At 39.1% G+C, this 21,697-nt stretch overlaps 1 protein-coding gene across 1 annotated transcript; it reads right to left on the bottom strand.

Annotated features, from left to right (window-relative positions):
• Positions 1–411: 411 nt before the first annotated feature.
• On the bottom strand, positions 412–20,200 carry trim37 (tripartite motif containing 37). The gene is made up of 25 exons (XM_053331952.1): positions 19,991–20,200; positions 17,915–17,993; positions 17,244–17,345; positions 16,443–16,483; positions 15,172–15,288; positions 14,296–14,383; positions 13,963–14,085; positions 12,786–12,909; positions 12,187–12,254; positions 11,446–11,570; positions 11,156–11,206; positions 10,958–11,039; positions 10,629–10,705; positions 10,066–10,245; positions 9,630–9,744; positions 9,075–9,266; positions 8,067–8,200; positions 7,292–7,374; positions 4,907–5,134; positions 3,843–4,151; positions 3,038–3,181; positions 2,536–2,734; positions 2,337–2,428; positions 1,817–1,927; positions 412–941 (listed from the first exon to the last, which is right to left on the bottom strand). Exons 2-25 carry the CDS (start codon positions 17,933–17,935, stop codon positions 895–897), a joined length of 2,853 nt encoding a protein of 950 aa, XP_053187927.1. The 5' UTR covers positions 17,936–17,993; positions 19,991–20,200; the 3' UTR covers positions 412–894.
• Positions 20,201–21,697: the final 1,497 nt, after the last annotated feature.

Below are 21,697 nucleotides of genomic sequence, written 5' to 3'. Positions count from 1 at the left end.
AATCGGGCACTAAAGGTTTGATTCACCTAAGGAAAACAAGAAGTATTGAATTCATGCAGTTGACAAGCTGCAGTGACACTATAACTGAGTGTTTGAGGCATGAAGAAAGTCTTTTTAGCACCAAGGGGAAGCGCAGGGACGTGGCTGAAAAAAGTCGAGTGGGAGTCTAGACCAAAACTCAGACAGACTGAAGTGAATATCAACAGCAGGCGGTTATAAAACACAAGCTCTTATAGACAACATGTACAGTGTGACAGTAAATCCTGTTTGACGTGTCAGACTTACAAAAGCATTTACAAACTGAGAAAGTAGCAGATTTGTGTTGGAAGTTAGTAAAGTGACTAAATGCCCTGTAGTCCAGGTAAATTGTAATGGTTCAGACGTATCTACAGTTTTTATGCCCTCATTCAGTCATTGCACAAATGGCTGTGGCAGCCATGTTTTCCTCTAAAATATATTTACTGAACTGACCATGAACAAAGGTAAACTATGTGCATCCCTATATGTCGAGTGTGGAAAGAACTGTATCAAAGAGTTATGCTAAAAGTCCAGTTTTCAAAGTCAAATTGAAATGTTGGTTCTTGAAAGGGGCAGTTTCATTGTATTCACACAATATTTAAGATGTTGATATTATTTGGTCATGTGAACAGTCAAATTTTTTTTTACCACCACCTTTCTAAACATTTGTGTCATGATCCAATTCTGAAAATATTCAGGACACCAGAAGAAATGTTTCTGTTTGTGTATGAGCATTGTCTTCATTTTGAGTTTATGCATAACAAGCAGTTTCTACTCTACAGATCTGTGTAACTAGCATGTGCGTTGTCTCCGGTCGTTATTGCATCACTGTGACCGATGACGACAAAGCAGCGGGGTTGTCGGGTCACCTGGGAATCACCTGTCAGCGGGCAGGCTCATGTCATCAGACAGAAGCTGCTCACCTGGAAGAACGAAGAGGAGAAATGACTCGACTGTAGTGATGTTGCCATTTTATCGACACATACTGAAATGTGTGTACAGCTGACACTCATTTGTTACCATCATTTTACACTTTTAGGTTCCGTAGTAGTAACCCAATAATGTGATTTTTTTTCAGTTCTTACAGGACAAATTGTTGCCTCTGTATTTTCAGTTAAAGTGTCTTTAATCAATGTTTTTATAGTGAACATCGATTGCATGATTACTCGTATATGAAAGTTGCATGGCATCAGGTTGTAGTTTGGCAAAAGTAGAGTCTGGTTCAACTTTTTGCTGGTACAAATTAGAGGGCCGCGTTTTTTCATGCCGAGCTCCTGTCAGTCTGAACGCCCCCCAAAATATTGCATTATTGTTTTACTCCTTGATTCAGTCACTGACCACCTGAGGTGTTCTCCTTTATGATTTGAACTTAACATTTTTGATTTGATACATTCCTATATGAGCTACATCTTTTGTCAATAATCAGTATACATGTCGCTTGCATGTCGTCAGTACATGACAAGTAACTTTCAAGAAATTACAGAAATCCCGGTGCTGCCATGACAGTAATGACAATTGTGTACTATGAGTTCATTACAAGTTATGTTATGCTTGGGTCTAAAACAGTCTTGGTCACACTCTGTGTCAAACTGTAGGATACCAATTTTGAAGCATTTCAGATGGTACAATGAATGCCTCATGAACCATGCATTAAAATGCAAATAAACTAAAAATATGGATGCAAGCAGACTCATGTCACCCATCTGCATCACAATTTTTTTCTAAATTGCCTGTTTGTGGATCCAGGACCACCATTACTGACTGACAACAAAAGATGGACTTCATGTGTGTTGGTTACCTGTACAGGGTGGAGTCTGGTTGTCGTAGCGAGAATTGTTGCTCTGCAGAGCCTCATCCTCGCTGTCACTGTCACTGCTTGTTGCTGCTCCCAGGACAGATGGCGGCTGGTCTATAAACCAGACAAGACTAGATCAGATCAGACCTGCATAAACTTTTTTTCATTTTAAATATACTGTATAGCTATTTCAAGTTTTATACAAAACTGAAATAAAATACGGACCTAGAACTTAAGTGTGTTTTGTTTATAACAATAGGATTCAAGTCAACTGAGTTCAGAGAAGACTACATTATTTTACAATTTCCTCTTTTGCATGGTTTGTCAACAGTTATCAAGAAAATTCAGTGTCGGTTGAACAAAAATATTTAGAGTGTCTTGTTTTCTTTCGCTCTCACACACACAAACATTTTTACAATTTGCTAAGCGGCAGAGATTTTTTCCTTATGTGGGGAGTGATGCTCATAATATACAAACAGGGAAACACAAACTCCTGAGGGTGTCGGTTAGAACATAAACTGACCTTCATTTGATTGTGGCTGTGTAGAGGATCCCTCCAGCAAGGACTGATGGGAGTTTCCTGAGCTTTCCGAGTCACAGTCCAACATGGCTGACCTGCAGTGGGAAGACATAGAAAAGGTTAAGAAACAAAGAGTTTTCTGCTGTGGTTCAAGGACTGCAATGTTCTGATTTAGCTACATTTTTCTGTATATCAGTCGTACCCTAAAGTCCTGCTGCCACAGTTTTTGCTGGCAGTAATGTAGCTTGGTCCTCCCAAGGTGAAGATGTCGTCTCTGGGCCCCGAGGCTCCGTACATCTGCTGCTCCACTGAGTACTGCTGCTTGGAGATGGACGCCTGCTCTGACGAGGAGCTGCCAAGAGACACGAGGGGGGCCGGGATGCCTTCTGCCTTCAGCACTCCTGGAGCAAAAACACGAGCAAAGTCACACAATAAAATGAAACGGGTCTTGTTTTGTTATTGCTGTTTTTCAATTCAGTCAAGACTGACATGCCAAGGAGACTAAATAAGTTGGCAGTTGCTATTTTTTTCAGACATGGCAGCCTGCCGTTTTCTGCAAAAAGTATTTTGGAGTTTAAGAACCAAATAATTTTGTCAGGAGTTGAAAAAGACCAAAAACTGAGCTTAGAGGAGAGCCAATATTAGGAACACGTGTCCATAACGATAATGTTGATTTTATGGATGCGTCAAGAAGCAATACTGACCTTCTGTACCTCCCAGCCCCTCTTTAGGATGCAGACTGTGTTCTGCCGCTGCCTCTGCTCCTCTCAGGTCCTTCTCCATCTCTTCTGGACTCCTCCGCTTCACAACCTGAGAGCTGCTGCTGTCCAGGACAGGAGACTTCCTGGCTGCACATCGGAAAAAAAAGACACGCATATATAAATACTGCATGTTATTATCTCACATCCCTGGAACACATACCGGTAACTGGATTAAAATGTCAACAATCACTGGTTGTTGTGAGATGAAAAAAGATGATATTGACTATTCCAGATTGAGTCCTGTGAGTCTGATCTTTTGTATTGTCATCTTAAAACTGTCATTGAAGAAGGTCCTGCTATTTGGCTGAGGTTTATATTGAATTAAATGGACATCGAGACAGCTCTGGGTAAGGCTGTGCCAGACAAACAAACAAGGATAAATAAATAAATGGCAATCTGTGTCATTTTTCAACCAAAGTATGAACTGGTCTCCAAAGCTGGAGTCTGGAAAACGTCCACTGTAGACTAAGAGCTAAGAGCAAATACTGACCTCCCATTTTTCTTTGAAGGAAAAAAATGCGTATTATGTAGGAATATACGACGAAGAGAAAAACTTATTTTGGTTTCAACTGACAGAGTCATGTGAATTTTCACATGGATCAGTTTCAGTCTTTGTCCTTAGAAAAAAAAAAAAAAAATTACCAGACTTATGGAGGCTCCCTCACTAGGGGTACCTACTGCAGATAACGAAAACTGTTTCTGTGTTTGTGTTCACCATTATTAGCACTGGCAGTGTAGCGAAGCTCACCAGGGCGGCAGGGTCTGGATCGGGCTACAGCTGCTCTCCCCAGCAGGTCCAGCTCACCGGCCTTACAACAAGCTGACAGCTCTGGATCAGCATGGTGAGACAGCACCTCCTCCACACTGAAAGCCCCTGATGGGCCAGGCCTGGGCTCTCCAGCCGCCCGAGCCTCCAGCACTTGACTCTTGACATCAGACATCTTACTGCGGACCTCAGCCATCTGGGCCTTGAGGCGGATTAGTACCCCAGAGTCTGGAGCCGATCGTCGCACCACCTGAGGCCGCCGCTCTCGTTCTTTTCTGGAGTGAGGATTGGCTGGAAAAGACAAAAAAGGAAATGGAGGAAGGAAATTGAGAAACCGTTCACCATTTAGGCATTTCAAACTGGAAACATACACAATTATTTTCAAGTGTCTTGCTCAAAGACACATGGCTTTTAAAATTAACTAAAAGTACATCAAATGCCATAAAATAAAGAAATCTGTCAGAATTTGGTTATAAGGTGATCTCTCTAACCATGAGCCATGCTGCCATCTAGCTATAATCATCATTACATCAAACAAAATTCTGTTTTTTCTACATTCAATATATTTTAATACAATTTTAACATATTTACTTCAATACATCAAATGTTTTGCTTGGGTTTAAGTCTTTTCATGTCTGTGTTAATGTAATACTGATTTGCCAATATGTACATGGAAATAGATCTTTAGAGCTGTAATGGCAAAAGGGCAAAAATGCCAAACATTTGATGGTTTCAGATTAGAAAAAAGTTGCAGCACTATAGGTCTCTGTTGCTGAAACAGGTCCCACTCTTACTCCATACTGAGCCTGACGCTATGTCCCCTCAGACTGAGACTACACTGTAAGAGATGAAAGACAAATCCACAGCTCTTGTTCCAGTTTAGCTGAAGCTGATATAAAACTTAACCAGTCTGAGTTAACTCAATTGAGTTGTATCTTCCAAAACCACAGTGTATTTAGTATAAAAATAAAATTCACTTTTTGTCCTGAGTATTCAGAGTTCAGCTTGAATGACTTGGTGTTAGTGAGCCTGGTGTGTTTACAGACCTTGGCTGTGCAGGAGGGACACAGGAGGCCGAGGTTGAAGGCCCCACAGAGACTCCACGCTGCTACGCTCCTTCAGATCCAGCAGCTGGATCAGGATGACTGGGTCGATCTCCAGGAGGCTGTTGTTGCCTGGCCCAACAGCACCACCAACCGCTGCTCCGCTACCGCTGCCACTACGACCAGAGGCAGCACTGCGATGTAACGAACGTAAAGTGGAGCTGGAGCCACCTGCAGATCAGGCAGAAGAGAGTGTTCAGATACAGATCTTTGTCCACTTAATTGAACTGTAGTTGCTGAAGAAATCCAGCAGAATAAATGATCACACACAATGCTGTTCCTTTTTAAAAGGTAAAGACATGGTGGTCAAAAATAAGCGATTTCAACTGGTGAATAAAATATGAATTTATACTGACCTGATTTAATATTTGCTCATTGTTGTATAATTGATTTCTTTGAACAGATTTTCTGTTTGCAGCTTTTAATTATTTCAGGTTTAAAATCTACAAATTGTTACTTAAAAGCACTAAAGACACATCAAAAATATGTATTAAACTTATAATGTGATTAACTGTGTATCCATGTAAATGTATTGTAAATAAAACGTAATCTCCCGGCTGCCAGGATCATTTTCTGTAGATGTTTTCCCCACTAAAATTATGTATTAATAATTATTAGGTTTCATGATTTCAACTGCCATTGCAAGGCTTAACTAGTTTTTTTTTATTGCATCAAAACAAAACTTAATTACACAAAAGTCATTAAACTGAGAAAAAGCAACATTTGTTTTCATAGTAAGCTTTCTGGACTTGGCATTCAAGCATCACAATAAAAATGTTTTACACGTCATTTAATTGTTTTACATTGTCAAGTCTGGTTCATATTATTCAGATCCTCTTTTGATGTGTTGGATGAGATGGTTGTAAATTATTGTGTGTTAATCCAACTTTCTGACACCTATTTCACGTTGAGATTTTGGCTAAGGCTCCCCCATAAGTGAGATAATATGAACATAATGGAGAAAAAAAAGGAAAAAAACAACATTTTGCTGAGCTTGACTCTGATATCTAACAGAGTGAACACACAGTCCCCCACACATGTACACATACAGACACTGAGTGTTTCTATATCAGCACCCTGCAAGGGGTTCAGCGCACCAACAATGACTCATCCTCTTCATGCCTTTCAACACCAACACAGTCAAACACACTGAGGCAGCTGCTTTGAGACCCACCATCATTTCACCGTGTTCTTGCTTGTGCAGGTATCCAACAACACAAATAGACGTGATTCTGTAAAAACTCGAGTAGTGGCTGAGGCTTTTATTTGGCTTGACTGAAGAGAGAGCAAGGCCTTTATCTGAGGCAGGTAGTTAAATATTTGATGCTGCCAGCTTTAAAAATGTGAGGATTTGTACTTTTACTTTGCTGCTGGTCAAAAAAAGCAATTTGAAGACATCACATTGGGCTCTGGAAAACTGTGATGGAATTTTTTTGTTCCTGATTTTAAAGACTAAATGATTTATTGATACATTTAAAAAATAATAAAATTGGCAGATTAAACAGTGATGAAAATAATCATTAGTTTCAGCCATACTGCTGTTCAGTGTTAAAACTGAATCAAATTAAAACACTTACAACAGTTCTCGGAAATAATCCTTCAACTCCCTGAAATATTTTATTTCAAATAACTACCAGAACAGTTTGTACTAGTTGATTTGGGTCCCAGCACAGTGGGAGGAGGAACTAAGGATACATCGTATGAACACCATCCAATCAGGGTAAATTCCCCATAATACTTAAAAATGTTTTGTGCCCAATAGAGTACATCATACTCAATCAGTTTCAGCTAAAATGGGATTGGACGACACTAATAGATTCATCTTGAACCTGAGAATCCATTAAAAAACGAATTATACTTTCATGTGTCACGTTTCAGGATTAATGAGCCAAAATGAACATTAATCAACAGTGATGGCACAAAAAAAGTTATTACTCAAGGCCTTATTATAGTATTATAGTGTACTCTAGTTCACATACAGATGTATGTGGTCACTGCATGGTAATACATTTTAGGCTGTACGCAGACATCCATGGGGTATGCCCAGACATTTAAGGACATGAGCAGGTGACATAATTTATGTCCTGCAGGTTGTTTTAGTTCTGTGGACACATCAAGTATGATTTGAGCTTCATTTTTCAGCCTGTCGACAAACTTTCCACCAAATTACATTGAAAGCTTTATGAGATACACTATCTGCTAACAAACACAGATCTCTGCAAAGGTCAGCAAGTGAACCTCCTACACAACACAGGGCAGAATTCTCATCTGTTTTGATTTGGAGAATTAATTTTGAAGAATAACTTCATATTAATGCATGAATCATACCTGTGGCTCCAGCCAAGTCATCAGGAAGCTCTCCTTCTTCTGTCTCCAGGTTTCCAATGAAGTCTACGTCATTCTCTCCCGACCTGTGCAAACAAAAAGTAAAAGTTTATTCTAAGTACTTTAGGTGGAAATGAAGCTTCATATTAAAGTAATTGCATAAGAAGTGATAATTTGAACAGGAGGAATGATTACAGCCACCAGTAATTCCTTCAATGTACAAACTGTTTCGGCATATACTGGTGACATGAAAAAAAACCTTCAGTCCTACTAGAAAATTGACATCAAGGCTTCAGTGTGCCTCAGAAAAAAGTGCTTGTTTGCTTGTCTAATGTCCTCTAAAGCTCTCTTGCCAGCAGCATAGTCAGAGAGGGGGAACAACTGGCCAACAGCCTCTTAACACAGCCATGTGGAGGTGTGAAAGTACGCTTGAATTTCTCTCTCAGGCTCTCTTTTTTATTCTTCACACAACTACTTATTTCAAGCACTTTTCACGCTTACAACCGTGTACAATACCATGAATGTCTTCAGGGAGAGACTGTTAAATGTGCGTTGTTATCAACATTTGTACAATTAATCATGTTGAGACTAGAAAGATGCACAAAACGTTCCTTTGAGTGTGGCTATTCAGAATAGACATGGACATTTTTTATGAGAAAAGTGATCAGACGACATGCTGAACAATCTAATTTGTTTGAAGCAAAGTGAAAAATGAGTTTGATTTCTGGATTTGAACACTACGTCACATTAGGAGATGAATGTGAGCAATTATACTCACATGGTTTCTTCATCTATGTCATTCTCCTCGGTGTTGCTGGTAGCGGTGGAGCTCCCTGAGGTGCTGCTGCCATCCAGTGGGTTCACCTCCTCCTCTGTTAAACAGTCCACCTCCAAGTCTCCATCAGACAGCTCCTGATCAACACAGAGACACCATCGCCATGACATCACAATCATGCTTTGTAAGAAAGATATCCATTTACCCATTTCTTTTGGACGTCAGGTTAAAAAAAAAAAAAAAAAAAACTTCAGTGCAGCGACTCAAGTCAATCCACAGGACCAGGGTCAGGGTAAATAAAGGCTTAAAATAAAAAAACATCAACATAAGCCAAAAAAAACATTCAATTGTTTATATATTCCATAAAAAACATCATATTTCACTCACTTTAAACACTGGAACCACAGAACAGCTTCAACAAGTAAATAGCAGCCAGCAGTAATTATAGATCTCTCATAATTATGAGATAAGAATTTGTGGTTACGAGAACTTTTTCATGTGACTACAAGAACATGTCTCCAATTTTTGTCTTTTGGTGAATGTAGCTAATTTAAACTCTATGAATGACAATAATTTTGCACACTGTTGGTCAAAAAGCATTTTGATCATTTAATTCACTCTGAGGATGAATACAAGCTGTTAAAAGACTGTCTAAACCATCCACAACATATTAAAACTAAACTGCAAGTATCTGCAGTTTTGTACAAAACACTGTGGAAGTAAAGCTGTGATGGAGGATATATATTCTGAAAGCAAAGCAATAAATATGGAAGCAGATTGTGCCTACAGATCCTCAACAGGAAATTATTTGAAGAGGATATTCTTAAGTTTACATAAATCAACCATAAGTTCTGTGACACCTCTATATTGCCTCTACAGGGGAACAGTTCCTTGTTTTGTTTTTTCTCACTCCATATGCACCAAGAAGCAATAAGCTGTCAGTGCATTAAAGTTAAAAAAACAGAAGAAAAGAAGAAAAGTCTGACATAATAAAATATATTCCATCCTTACATTAGAGTCATCGTGCTGGGTCCTCTCCTCTTCTTCACCTTTTTTAGTGTTGATCAAAGTGGTCTGAATGTCGTCATCACTCTTCACTGAGCGAGGGTCCCGTTCAGAGGCTGTGGTGCCTGCAGCAAGCCTCAGGTCAGGTGGCGAGGAGCTGCGTGATGTCTGACGCCGAAACAGCTCGATAGCCAGCCGCTGAAAGAAATATTGTGATTCAGTCAGGAAGATTGATACATTTGTTACAGCTAGATGCAAACGTATTCAATTTAATGATTTACATTGTGGGGACTAAAAGGGACTTTCCTGCAGTTGCCACCATAAAAAGGAAGGCAAGTCTCCAAAATGTGGCAGTGAAAACAGACGTCAATGAAAAAAGGAACGCCTACACACTGACTCCAAACTACAAATACATTCTGTAGCTTGGAGTCAGTGTACAGGCACTCTTATGTTCATTGATGCTGCTTTTTGAATAACACTGCACCTACGTAATGTGCGTAATGTCTCACACACACACACACACACACACACACACACACACACACACACACACACACACACCTCTTTTAGGTTGTTGATCTGCTGGATGTAGCCGCTCTGAGCTGACTCCAGCTGGCTGATGTACCAGTACTGGTCTCGACACTTCTGGAAGAAGGTGGGTGATCGAACTTGGTAGCTGTGCAGCACATACATGAAAATGAATAACATTCTGTCACTATATGACAACAGACTTGCTAGGATTGTTTTTATAAAATCAGTGTTTTTTGTGTATGAGTGTGTGTGTGTGTGTGTGTGTGTGTGTGTGGTCTGTCACAGGCTACTTTTGGGACAAATTTCATAGTTAGGACCAGTTCGAGACTGTTTGTCCAATTGGGGAAAAGCTGATTTTTGGGTCAGTGGTTGAGTTTAGGGAAAGTCTAGGAAATGAAAGTCTATGTGATGTCCCCAACAGTTACCATGGTCTGATATGTATGTATGTGTTTGTGTGACAGCCCACCGGAGGACCAGTGTGTCGGTCTGCATGTTCAGGTAGCCCTCGCTGGCTAGTAGGTCCAATCTGAAGAAGCGGTTGTAGCCCCAACATTCTCCGACCTCAAAGTCTGAGGCAAACTCCCGAATTATGTTCTTGGTTGGGTCACTGGAGGCCTGATGGACCATCTCCACACGATACTCATACCTACACAGAACCAAGACAAAATGATTACACAAGAAAATACACAATGAGAGAGTGTGGCGAGATGGTATGCAGGAGTTTTAGGTGGTTAGTTATATTTTAACAAATATAAAAAAATGATCATACTGTTACTAGATGTAGCTTGTTTTTAAACTTTAATATCGGACTGACTTTGAACTAATATACAAAATCTTCAAGTTGTCAAAGCATTTAAAATCTGATTATTTAACCTCAGACCCTAACTGTGAAGATAAAGGAGAAATACAGAAGGACATTGGTAGAGAAAGGTGAAGGCAAGGTGAAGAGAGAACAGCCAGCAAAGGAAAGATTTACTGAAACTTAAGTTTATAAAGAATAAAATGGGATTGATTAAGAAATAAACATACTTTGATGTTTCAGGCAGTCCAGCAGACAGTTCCAGAAACACAGACAGGTAGTTTCCACGAACCACACCGTTACCATCCTGAGAAAAACAAAAAATAAGAGTTATTAACACAGAGACATGGTTTAGGAAAGTTTTTAGACATGACGCCTACAGTCAGACTGAGTGTTGCATGAAACTTTTTTAACCGATACACTGAACTCCCTAGTTTGAAACAAGACATTTGTATGGAAATACACTGTGATGAAACGATGAAAAATAATGCACCATAATGTTGATGCTAAAGCTCATTCTAAGCAGTGAGCCAGGTGTGTAAACAGAAAACAGACTCACTGGGTAGACTTTAAGCCTCCAGCAGAGCCCAGATATCTGTAGAGGAGGGCTGTACACCGGATCTGCCCGCTGCCTCAAAGTGCTGCAGACACACAAACGCATATCTTAAATCAGATGCACACAGTTGATGAGAATGCAAATAATACAGATGCGTTGTTTTTTCAGTTATGGTTTAATGCAACTTAACACAGGACTTACCTGAAGTTGACGAGGACAAAGGTGCTGGAGTCATAAGCAGGAACCAGCTCACTGAAAGCACACAGAGGAAGGGTATTCATTTTAAATATTCTCTATTTCCAGCTTTTCAAATGTGAATATTTACCCATCACAGATTTAATCTTTTTTTAGTTGTGTATTCGAGAAAAACAACAGATTTTGGGGAAATGTGATTGTCATTTTTACAATTTTGAAACATTTTATAGCCTAAATAATCAATCAAAAGAATCATCTGATATTTTATTACATCCCTAAAATACTGAGCAGTTTACCTGGTGAAGTCAGGAGGAACCGGCGTAGTGACAAAGGACTGCATGGGTTTCCGATGGACTTGCTGGAACATGAGCAGGATCTCTGGGCTCTTTGAGATCAATTCACTCTTACTGCAAGAGTGAAGCTGTTCAACACACACAAACAGCAAAATAATCATGTTGTGGCCACAAACATTCAGCTAAAACATTAATGATGTTGATTTGACCTGAATACATTGTTTCAGTTTCTGTCATAAATATAGAAGGTGTGTGGATTTCATCCACTGGTATGAATATACAATCCAGAAAAAGTTTTGAATCTATTCATAAGATTATATTTAAAGGGGATGTATAATGCACATTTTAGGTCTATATTTCTATTCTGAAGCCCCACTGGAATATATTTGCATGTTTTCCAGTTAAAAACTATTTATCTTATACTGGCTCTTAATGCAGCCCCTCAGTACAGCCTCTGTCTGAAACGGACCATTTTAACTCCTGTTTACCAGAAGCTGCATCATGGAAGAGTTCCTCAGGTACTCAACAGTAGTGGTCACTTTTTCTTTTCTTTTTTCCCCCAATTGATATGGAAACTTCTCAAATACATTTGTACATGTTTGAGATTAAATCCAATCTGATTTATGCAGGTGGACAATGCAAACAAACCCTGGAAAAACAGTTTTGATCTAACACACCAAAAAAAAAACTTAAATAAAGCACAACTAAATGAATGGAAGCTTTGAACTGCTGTAGACAACCAACCTGATGCTCCACCTCCTGCAGGAGAGACTCCAGCAGTTCCGTCTCCTGGGTCAAGGACGTCTTCTGGCCTGGTGAGGGGTAAAGCGTTTCTATTTTCAGTGCACTTGTGCTGAACGTCAGCCCTGATGGAGGCTGGTAAGTGTGCGTGGGTGGGTGTGTTTGTGGGTGCTGAGTGCATGTGTTCACTCAGTCCAGATAAATATTTCATATGTGTTATTACTCGTAGCTCTACCGTGAGATCTATAAAAAGGAGCTCCTTGCTGCTTTCAGCAAGAGAGTCTGAATATTTTGTTAGTTTAAGGTCTCAACCTTTAGACTCATTGTAATGCCAGTTAGGTGGTCTAACAGCAACAAGGATTCGTTTAAATTAAACATAGAACTAACTGTAAACCCAGAGTTTACTTAAAATGAACTGTATTGCACTAAAGTTAAATCTTGTTGTATATGTAGTAAGCATGAAATTATTAATCACTGGCAAAAAGTTGACCCCTAAATGCAACCGTCCCTACATGCAGAGCACTTTACAGTTTACATGAATGTCTTAGAAACTCAGAATCAACACAGCTGTAGAGTGACAGCGACGTGTCGAGTCGTCCTACCCATGAGGGTGATGAGTTTGTTCTTCAGCTGGTTGTCCAGACGAGCAATCATCATTTCCACAGCGTTTCGGATCTCTCTGACCCTCTCGTCCTTCGCTCCTCTGACAGCCTCCACATTCCTCTCCTGACACACGTACACAAACACACATATCTATATTTTAGTGGAGCAACAAAATCCATTTAAATTGTTCAACTTCATTTAACAGACATCAGTTTTCAACTAAAATACTGACATGTTAGTGCCATCTAGTGGATGTAAGCAACAAGAAAAACACCTTGTAAAAAAAACTTGTAAAAATATATATTTTTACATGGAACTAATTTATCACTAATGCATTTCTTAAATAATGTATTAAAATGTCCTCTACTTAGTTCCTTAATGCTAACATAAGTGAAGTGCTGGTTGGGTGATTGTCTCTTCAGGACTTAAATAAATACCTAAATACTGACAATGGTCAGCACTGGAGCGAAGTTCTACCCTGCTTCTCAATAATCTGATATAATTTATGGTACATTTTTAATAAATGGGACTGGCTGATAGTTTGATGATTATGATGATTATTATTTACAGACCAAGAAATATATTTAATATTTCTCTCTATACATTTAACCCAGCTGCTTTTGTTGCCATTTCCTGTACCGGTATTTAATTGAGCTGCCTTTGAAGTGTTACAGAAATGCTACCAGCTCTGATCCAGTAAAATTCCAGACATGTTTTAAGATGTTTATAAAATGTGCTACTTTGAATAATAATTTGAATCTGACATGTTTTTTTACACAAAAAAGTCCAATTATCTTGTTTAAATCCTTAAAATGAAATCTACTCCTCAAAAACATCATCCAGAATCTATAAATATGCAAATATTTCTCACTTCAGAAATTGAACTGTTGGACACAAGTTGTCTCCAACTTCACTGTAAAGTCTATTCTTAGTGTTCGTGCACTGGAGACTTCAAGTTTCCACATCGCAGTTGTAAAAGTTAAATATTGGAATAGGATTGGCTTCTAAACTATTTGTTAGAGTTCATTGACTGAGAAGAGTGAATATATGTGGCTGCTGGTCTTTAAGATTTGTGTATTTCTAGTTTAAAAAGAGGACATTTTGGCCTTGTGATGTTGTAGAAACGGTCTTATGTGTCACTTGTGTATCTGATCTGAGGCTCAGAGCAGTCCTCACCACTTCCTGCACCAGACTGATAAGCTCCATGAGGCGACGGCGGAGCTTGCCGACCTCTTCCTTCACTTTGGTCACATGTTGCTCATAGATCTCCACCAGAGGCTTGAAGGTGTGGCCGCCATGCTGGAGACAACAGAGAGGAGAACACATTCAGTCACATTAAATAATCCTTTACCTAACTCAAATGAGGCTATATGTATTAAATTAACACACTTATACACTTATACTCTGTGGTAAGATGTTTACTGTACATGAATATTATGGGTTATTCTGATGTAACTGCACGACTTCAGTTCAAGCTGTCGTGTAAAAATAGAAGATGTGAAAAATTACCATGCCACCCCACAGAGCACACTGGTGACAGATGCATTTCTTACAGGTCCAACAGAAAACACTCAGCTTCTCATGGTGGTTCTCACATCTGCAGAAGAAACAAATCAGACAAAGAAAAAAAGGTTTATGGAGGGTTTTTCTAAATTTCTCATATCCCATTTTGTGCCAATTGAAAGTATAAAAACTTACAATGTTTACAAATGTAGGAGACAGAAGTGGACGGTAATGAATATGTGAATATGGTTAAAGAGGGTAAAGAGGAAGAAGGAAGTGGAAAGTGGTAGAGGAGAAGCGGGAGGAAAACAAGTAATATGTAATGAACAGTAGGAAAATTTTTGCCAAAATCTGCTCCTGATACCCAATAAAAAATGCATGTGGGAATTCAGGATTTCTAATGAGGTTTAATGCTTATGATAAAAAACTGTTACAGATATATTCTGACTTTGAAATTCCATTATTACGGACAAATAACCATATAAACCTTTCAACTGCTAGCTTACAGACCAGGTACAGGTTAAAATTCTGTTTCCAGAGAGGACAACTTTCATGCTTCAGGAATGAGCTCCTCTTTACAGCGGTACTGTTTGGACATGATCAGATGACTGGTTGCGTTTTTCTAACTCAAAGATGGTTTATTATTAAGGAAATTGTTTTTCTACTACCACGTAAACTAACAAATATAAAAGAAAAAGTTAGAATAAATATCCTCTTTTAAATTAATTATCTGCAAGTCTGTGGTTAAAATCAGATTTCATATTTGGCGAGAAATAACATAAAAGAGTTTGATATCTTCTCTGCAAGTAATAATTTTCAAAGCAGCCCTAATGAAGTCGAGGGTGGAGGACAGGAAGCGTAGGAGTAGCAGGAGGTGCTCACTTGTCCTTGTCGTTGTCCTCGTGCTTGGTGAGGCTGCAGAGCTGCAGGGTGTCTAGCTGCTGGGTAACCTCCTCCGCCCAGCGACAGTTGACCAGCTCCCTCAGCTGCAGCGGAGCCCTGTGTGTTACCACACACACACACACAGACACACAGACACAGACACAGACACACACACACACACACACACACACACACACACACACACACACACACACACACACTTTAATATATTACCATATATCCCACACCTTACACCATAACACATACTAAATGAAACACACTCTAATCATAATAATAAATCAAGATTTCTTAACATTGTTAACAACACCAGGTGTGTGTTTGGTAGATTATAAAATAAAACATGACACACACTAAAATACACAAAATGCAAATATGACTTTTTCAAAATCAGTTCACCCTATACAGTAAATACACACAATCAGTACCTGATGTTTGGTGCAGATTCTAAAGCATGAGTTTTTATGTACATTTTTTAAAATGTTTTTGTACAAACGTGTTTTATTTTCATTTTACAATATAAGCCAAACTTTTAAAATGCATTATGCAAATGCAGTGTTTTGTTGTCCTAACACATACAAAAACTCACCGTCAATAAAAACAAATGAATGACCAATTATTTTGAGCTGACTTTAAATATCATGACAGCTTACAGCTGTCTTATAAATTGTCCCCTGAAACTGTATCCTAACAACATTTAACTAGCAGCTACAAGTGCACTCAATATTTTACAGTAGTAGCAATGTCTACTGCTACTGTCTCTTATTGTAATCTACATTGCATTACAGAAAAAGGGTCACAAATTATTATAGTACTCCTCTCTTTAAATTTCAAACCCTAACCCTAACAACAGCCAGTTGCTGAAATGGCACTTATTCAGAAGCTGTTTGCCTGTTTAATTCATTTACATCAGTAGTGTCTGAATTATTGTTGTCCACAGGATAATGGAGTGGTAAAAATCAGTACTCACAGCATCCCTATGAGAGAACACTATTTTTAAATTCATTTTTCCCTTTTACTTTTTTTTTGTTTTAATATGGTTGCTGTATGTTTTTATCTCTTGTTTAAGTCCTCAGTCTGGTTCTGTTATGTCCTGAGGTTTTTTGTTTTGTTTTATGTCTCTAAATTATTGAATCTCGAAAGATGTGACTGAATGTCATGTGTCATGTAATGTGTGCATGTAAAGTTACACAGTTTGAACATTGATAGATATCGTTTTGTGTCTTCGCCAGTGTGCAGTGTCAGTAACTTACCGACAATGTGGACACTGGGCTCTCTGCTCCGTCAACCAGCGCTGTCAAACAAGAGATTCCAGTTTAATGACAACTGCTTCTGAACACAACCAGTACAAACATGCTGTCAATAAAATACATGACTCTGTTCAGACTGTAAATACTCAATATTTGTATTTAGTTAGTAAATCCCATTAAAAGACCATCTTGTTAGTTGATTTTGAGTCGATACTACATACACTGTTCTGCTAGACCATCAAATTTATATAAATCCACAACTGAATAGTGTCAAACAAATGCTCTATTAACTCTGTTTGGACAACATTTTAAGGACATCGTGGTTTAGAAGTCAGTGATGGTTCATTGAAAATAATTACATAAGAGAAATGTAGGACTCAGAGCCTGTCTCATACTCGGGACTAAAAGTCAGGGTATATTTACATCCGTCAGTTCGTTTTTGACCTTTTTTTTTTTTAACTGCAGCACTAAAATAAATCCCTGACCCCTAAAGAAGAACTGCTGTGTAACCTTTTTGCTCTGTCTGAATGCTTTTCACAAACCTCTATCATGTTGACTTTTGCTCCAATTGATTGACCCTCTTTAGATTATTAGACTGCACAGGCAAGCACATTTTGAGCTTTCCTTGACCTTGAAAAAATAACCTTGAATCTGGCCTGTTCTCCCAAATCTGACAGAGTAACGCAGGCGATCAAAATGTATTTTGTGTTTTAATACCAGATATTGCTACTAATATCAGAATACAGAGCGGTGCAGTGAGGGGAATATTTTCCAGTCCACCCTGCCTGGTGTTAACAGCCTTACTCGTATGCAGCTGAAGCAGCAGAGTTTGGAGCAGTGCGGGCAGAGACGAGCATCCCTCAGTTTCTCCATACAAATGAAGCAACGAAACACCTCGGCGATGCTCTACACAGGGATAGAGGAAAGATGACAGTTAGAAACTATTGTCAGCCTCAGAAATGACCAGAGAGATAAATCAACTCCACAGAGACACACTGAGAATAAACTGAACACCATAGGTTTTTCAAAGTAAAGCAGGTTTACTGCAGAGCTTTTGTACTGGATTATGTTGAATTGTACATTTGTAACTAATAAACTGACTAAAAGTAAAATAGGTCAAATAATGTATATTGCTTCTGTTGTTGTGGCTGTTCAATGAAGACATTAGACAACCTGTAAGCTGTAATCACGTCACAGCAGAAAAAGGAGATTCCTGTGCTTCATGTGCAGCTTTCCTAAGTTATGAAGCTTTTATAAAAGATTATGATTTATACTGCTTAGAGAAGATGTTTCAGAGCTTGCATGTTCTTAGCCTTTCACTAACTCAACAATCTGAAACAGTCTCAAACTGACTCAACACTTGATACACTGTCCGGCCTTCAGGCTGTCACTCACTGGGCTGCTGTCCTAATACTGGTGCTAAACATGAGGGAGGTAAATAATGAAATGAAGGATCTGACATGTGTGATACGTACCTCAACACTCTGTTCATCCATTTCAGCCAGTTTGAGTTCTTGATCTTAGCAACAAATCAAAGAGGTTGTAGCCAGAGGTCTAAAAAGAAAGGTAACATTAAACACGCCGATGTTAAATGTGCTTTATGATTAAATATTCTAGGATGCACAACCCTGAATTTAAATTAATTTTCCATAACAAACCAGAGAGCTTCTTCAGGCTTATAACAGCTGCTTTTTCATTGAAGTGGCAACAAAATGCAGATATTTCAAACCAATCCTCACTTTCAGCTGCATTTACATGTGATGATTCTTTGAAAACAATAAAAGACTCATAAATTACTGACCAGTACAGGACTTAGAAATGTTCATATTTAGGAGTGTAAAAAGCTTGATATTGATATATTGGGTGGTATTCATTTTCTTTAAACATCCCATAAAGTAAATAAGCATTTTCTTTATGGTCTCCTTAATATTGTTTGACAATAACCACCATGAAATGTACCGGGCAGGACATTTTAAAGTTGGAAAAAAATACTTTGTGAGGAGTTGTTAGATGATTATTGTGAGAGGAAAGAAGACAAAACAAATATCTGATACACAAATTTGTTTTCAGTTTCTGGATTTTTTTCTGTAAACTTTGATTTTTGGTGAAATATTGGATCAGTTGAACATTAACTGAAATTAAATCATTATATACATATATAGTCGGTTCTTGAAATTGATGAGTTGAAAGCAGGAAAAATGTTAAAAAGGGAGAGTGAAAGGATCTGAGCAAATTTGGAACTTTGACAAGGGCCAAATTGTGATGGCAGGATGAAGAGAAGAATCTCCAACACAGCAGGTCGTGTGGAGTCTGCCTGGTACATCAGTAACTACCAAATGTAGTCCAAGGAAGGACAATTGATGACCCTTGACAAACTTTGGGTCCGGGCATTCATGTGGGTGTTACTTTGACATGAACCACTAAAATATTGTTGCAGACCAAGTGCACTCCTTCATGGCAGCAGTATTACCATGAAGGGGTGCAGCATGTATCTATTGGAGTCTATGACGAGTCAGAGGTGTTTTGGTGGCATGAAGGGAGCCTACACAATATTAGGCAGGTGGTTTTAATGTTAAGGGAAAAATAACTATTTGGTGGAGCTGTTAACAACTCATTTAGATCTGAAAGGCGACCCAGACACGACTTTTTGTCAAAAGCCAATATATGGACATATAAAAACATAATTATATACAAATGAACCCTTGCAGCCATCCACTGTGTCAAATATTAATCTGAAAAGTAACTTAAGCTGTCAAATAAATGTAGTGGAGTAGAAAGTACAATATTTCCCTCTGAAATGTAGTGGAGTTGAAGTAGGGTGGATTAGGGTAATGTGGGACATTGACTAAAGTGGGACAACTAAGCTCCAGTGCATTCATCTCATTTTTTCTATTCAATTATTTTAAAGCTAACTAGTGCCTACTGTGTATGTTATATTGTTCAGTCTACTGTTCCAGCTTACAAAATCCACAAATTCTGCAACTTTTAACTTCAATATCCAAAAACTGTCTTCTAATTTAACACGGAAACATTTTTCATAATGATGTTAGGTGTTTATATAATTTGATTCAGATGTAAATAGGGCAAACAAGTCAGAATTGCCAAAAGTGTCCCACATTACCCTTATCCACCCTATGAAGTAACATCAAATGGAAATACTCAAGTATAGTACAAGTACCTCAAAACTGTATTGAAGTACAGTACTTGAGTAAATGTACTTTCCACCAGTGTTACCATGCTTTGTTGTAAAAAATAAAAGATACATTTGTATGCACAGATAATGTCACATAAAGAGCTACATAATACAGTTTTGCTTGTCTAGCGGTCTTGTTTGTTTGCTTACAGCCGACAGAAAAAAGGCCGAGCATCAGCAGCCACACTGACAGCTAACATGTCCCGCAGCAGACATGACAGGAGCTTCAAGTTTACTGTCTGTTAATATTATACATGAGCCGGATAAACAGGAGCAACCTCAACAACAAAAACTAACATTACAATAAATATGTAGCTGTTATGTAGAGATGTGAGGCTAGCTAGCTGGCTTTACTCACCTCCCAGAGACGACTCGGCTTCGTCAGTCACACCTGATAAACTGAGGGGGGAAATGGGCTAAATTATCTACATCGTATGCCTTAGCGTACAGCAGGTGTTATCTCCGCTTGTTTATCTACCATTAAACATAAGAAAACGTCCCACTTCAATTGTATAAACGCGGAAAAACACTAGAAATGCTCCACAGGGGATGGAAAAAAATGCCCTAAATTAAAGATGTAGCGCTGTCTGTCCCCTAGCAATATCCAATCAAATGGCTGCTTTTCTTCTTCTCTTCTCTTTTTATTGTCTCATGTTTCTCACACAGTTTAATGTGTAGCGGTGACACCTGGTGGACAGAGTGTTTAATGCAGATCCTGAGCTCCAGCAAAACTGTTTGTCCCCCCCCTCGCGTTGAAAGCTTTGACGTTTTTTTAAAGGGGCAGATTTTGTGATTTGGGGGCCCTAGGCTGTCTTGCTTTATATTTACTCAAAGCCTTTTTTCTTAAGTAAAACTATTATATACAGTGCTAGGCCTATCTGGATATGTGTAGCACAGGGCACACAAAAACAGGGCACCTGGAAGAGATAACTCAGAATGTCTGACATTATAAAGTCGTACATTTGTGAGAAAAATGAACTTTGGATGGCCACACATTCATTTTCAGGGCTGCACAGTATTTTGTTGTTGCTGTTGTTGTTGTTATTCTTGTTGTTGTTGTTGTTGTTGTTGCTGTTGCACAAGAGGAACTTAGACCGGCCCTAAAAATCACCTCTTGGAACTAAAAGTTACATGCTTGCTTGAGTGAGGCTGTCCCTCATAGAAGACTGGGCCATGATCAAATTCCTGCTGTCCTGGTCCACCACACCCCAAGTGCTATTCTTAGAGTTGGGGGGCAGCATACTTCCCCCCTGACCGCCACAGCTAGATAGCCCTAGCCTGGCCAGTCAGATATGAAGTTCCTGGTCTCACTGCTCCTTCTTGCTATGTCGAGGTACCCTAAATACCAGGCTTAACCTGTCTAACCCACCGGGACCAGCCATGACAGAACTGCCTTCCCGGCTACTGCAGGGTCAAGGAGGGACCAGTGCCAGCCATGATGTACACTGCCCCCTGTTCCCCAGGAAACCCAGATGTCTCCCTCAGGAATAACAGGACCAGCCACATCAGAACGGTGCCTACCCCAAAGGGAGGAAGGACCGGGGTCAGCTGTGATCAAGCACTGCAGAAATTGCCATTATACTCACTGTTAAGCCGCCATGGCTCAGGATGGATAGAGGAGAAAAAAGAGACACAAACAAAAAAGAAACCACAAATAACAGCAAAAGTGTTTAAATGTATAAATAGTATCAATTTGCAAACACAAGTTAACAGTTCTCAGTGAAATGATGCTGGAGACACAGAAGTAAATATTCAAACTGGAGTATTCAGTGTTGCTAGCTGGTTCTGGCTTTGATCCTGGCCGTGCCTGCTGGTTATGAGCAGACACTTTGCAGGTCACATAAATCAGACATTTTTTTATTAGGGTTGAGAAACCCAAACAAAATAATCAGTTTTCAAGCAATCAATCAATCATTATTTATGTAGCGTCAAATCACAACAAAAGTCATCTCAAGGCACTTTACACATATAGCAGATCTAGACCATACTCTTTAAAGAGACCCAACATTCCCACATGAGGCAAGGAAAAACTCCCTCAGGCAGAACCGGGCTCGAAGTGGGTGAC

Source organism: Scomber japonicus, chromosome 13, assembly GCF_027409825.1.
Source record: "Scomber japonicus isolate fScoJap1 chromosome 13, fScoJap1.pri, whole genome shotgun sequence".
NCBI classification, from domain to species: domain Eukaryota; kingdom Metazoa; phylum Chordata; class Actinopteri; order Scombriformes; family Scombridae; genus Scomber; species Scomber japonicus.
The sequence above is the reverse complement of the archived record's forward strand: the minus strand, read 5'-3'. Positions and strand labels throughout refer to the sequence as shown.

Excerpts from the sequence above, each read along its gene's own strand:
- trim37 (XM_053331952.1), bottom strand. The coding sequence starts at position 17,935 with ATGGATGAACAGAGTGTTGAG. Across the intron at positions 16,484-17,243 it reads GCTGCTTCAGCTGCATACGA|CGCTGGTTGACGGAGCAGAG; the intron begins GTAAGGCTGTTA and ends CTTGTTTGACAG. Across the intron at positions 11,571-12,186 it reads TGCAGGAGGTGGAGCATCAG|CTTCACTCTTGCAGTAAGAG; the intron begins GTTGGTTGTCTA and ends TGTGTTGAACAG.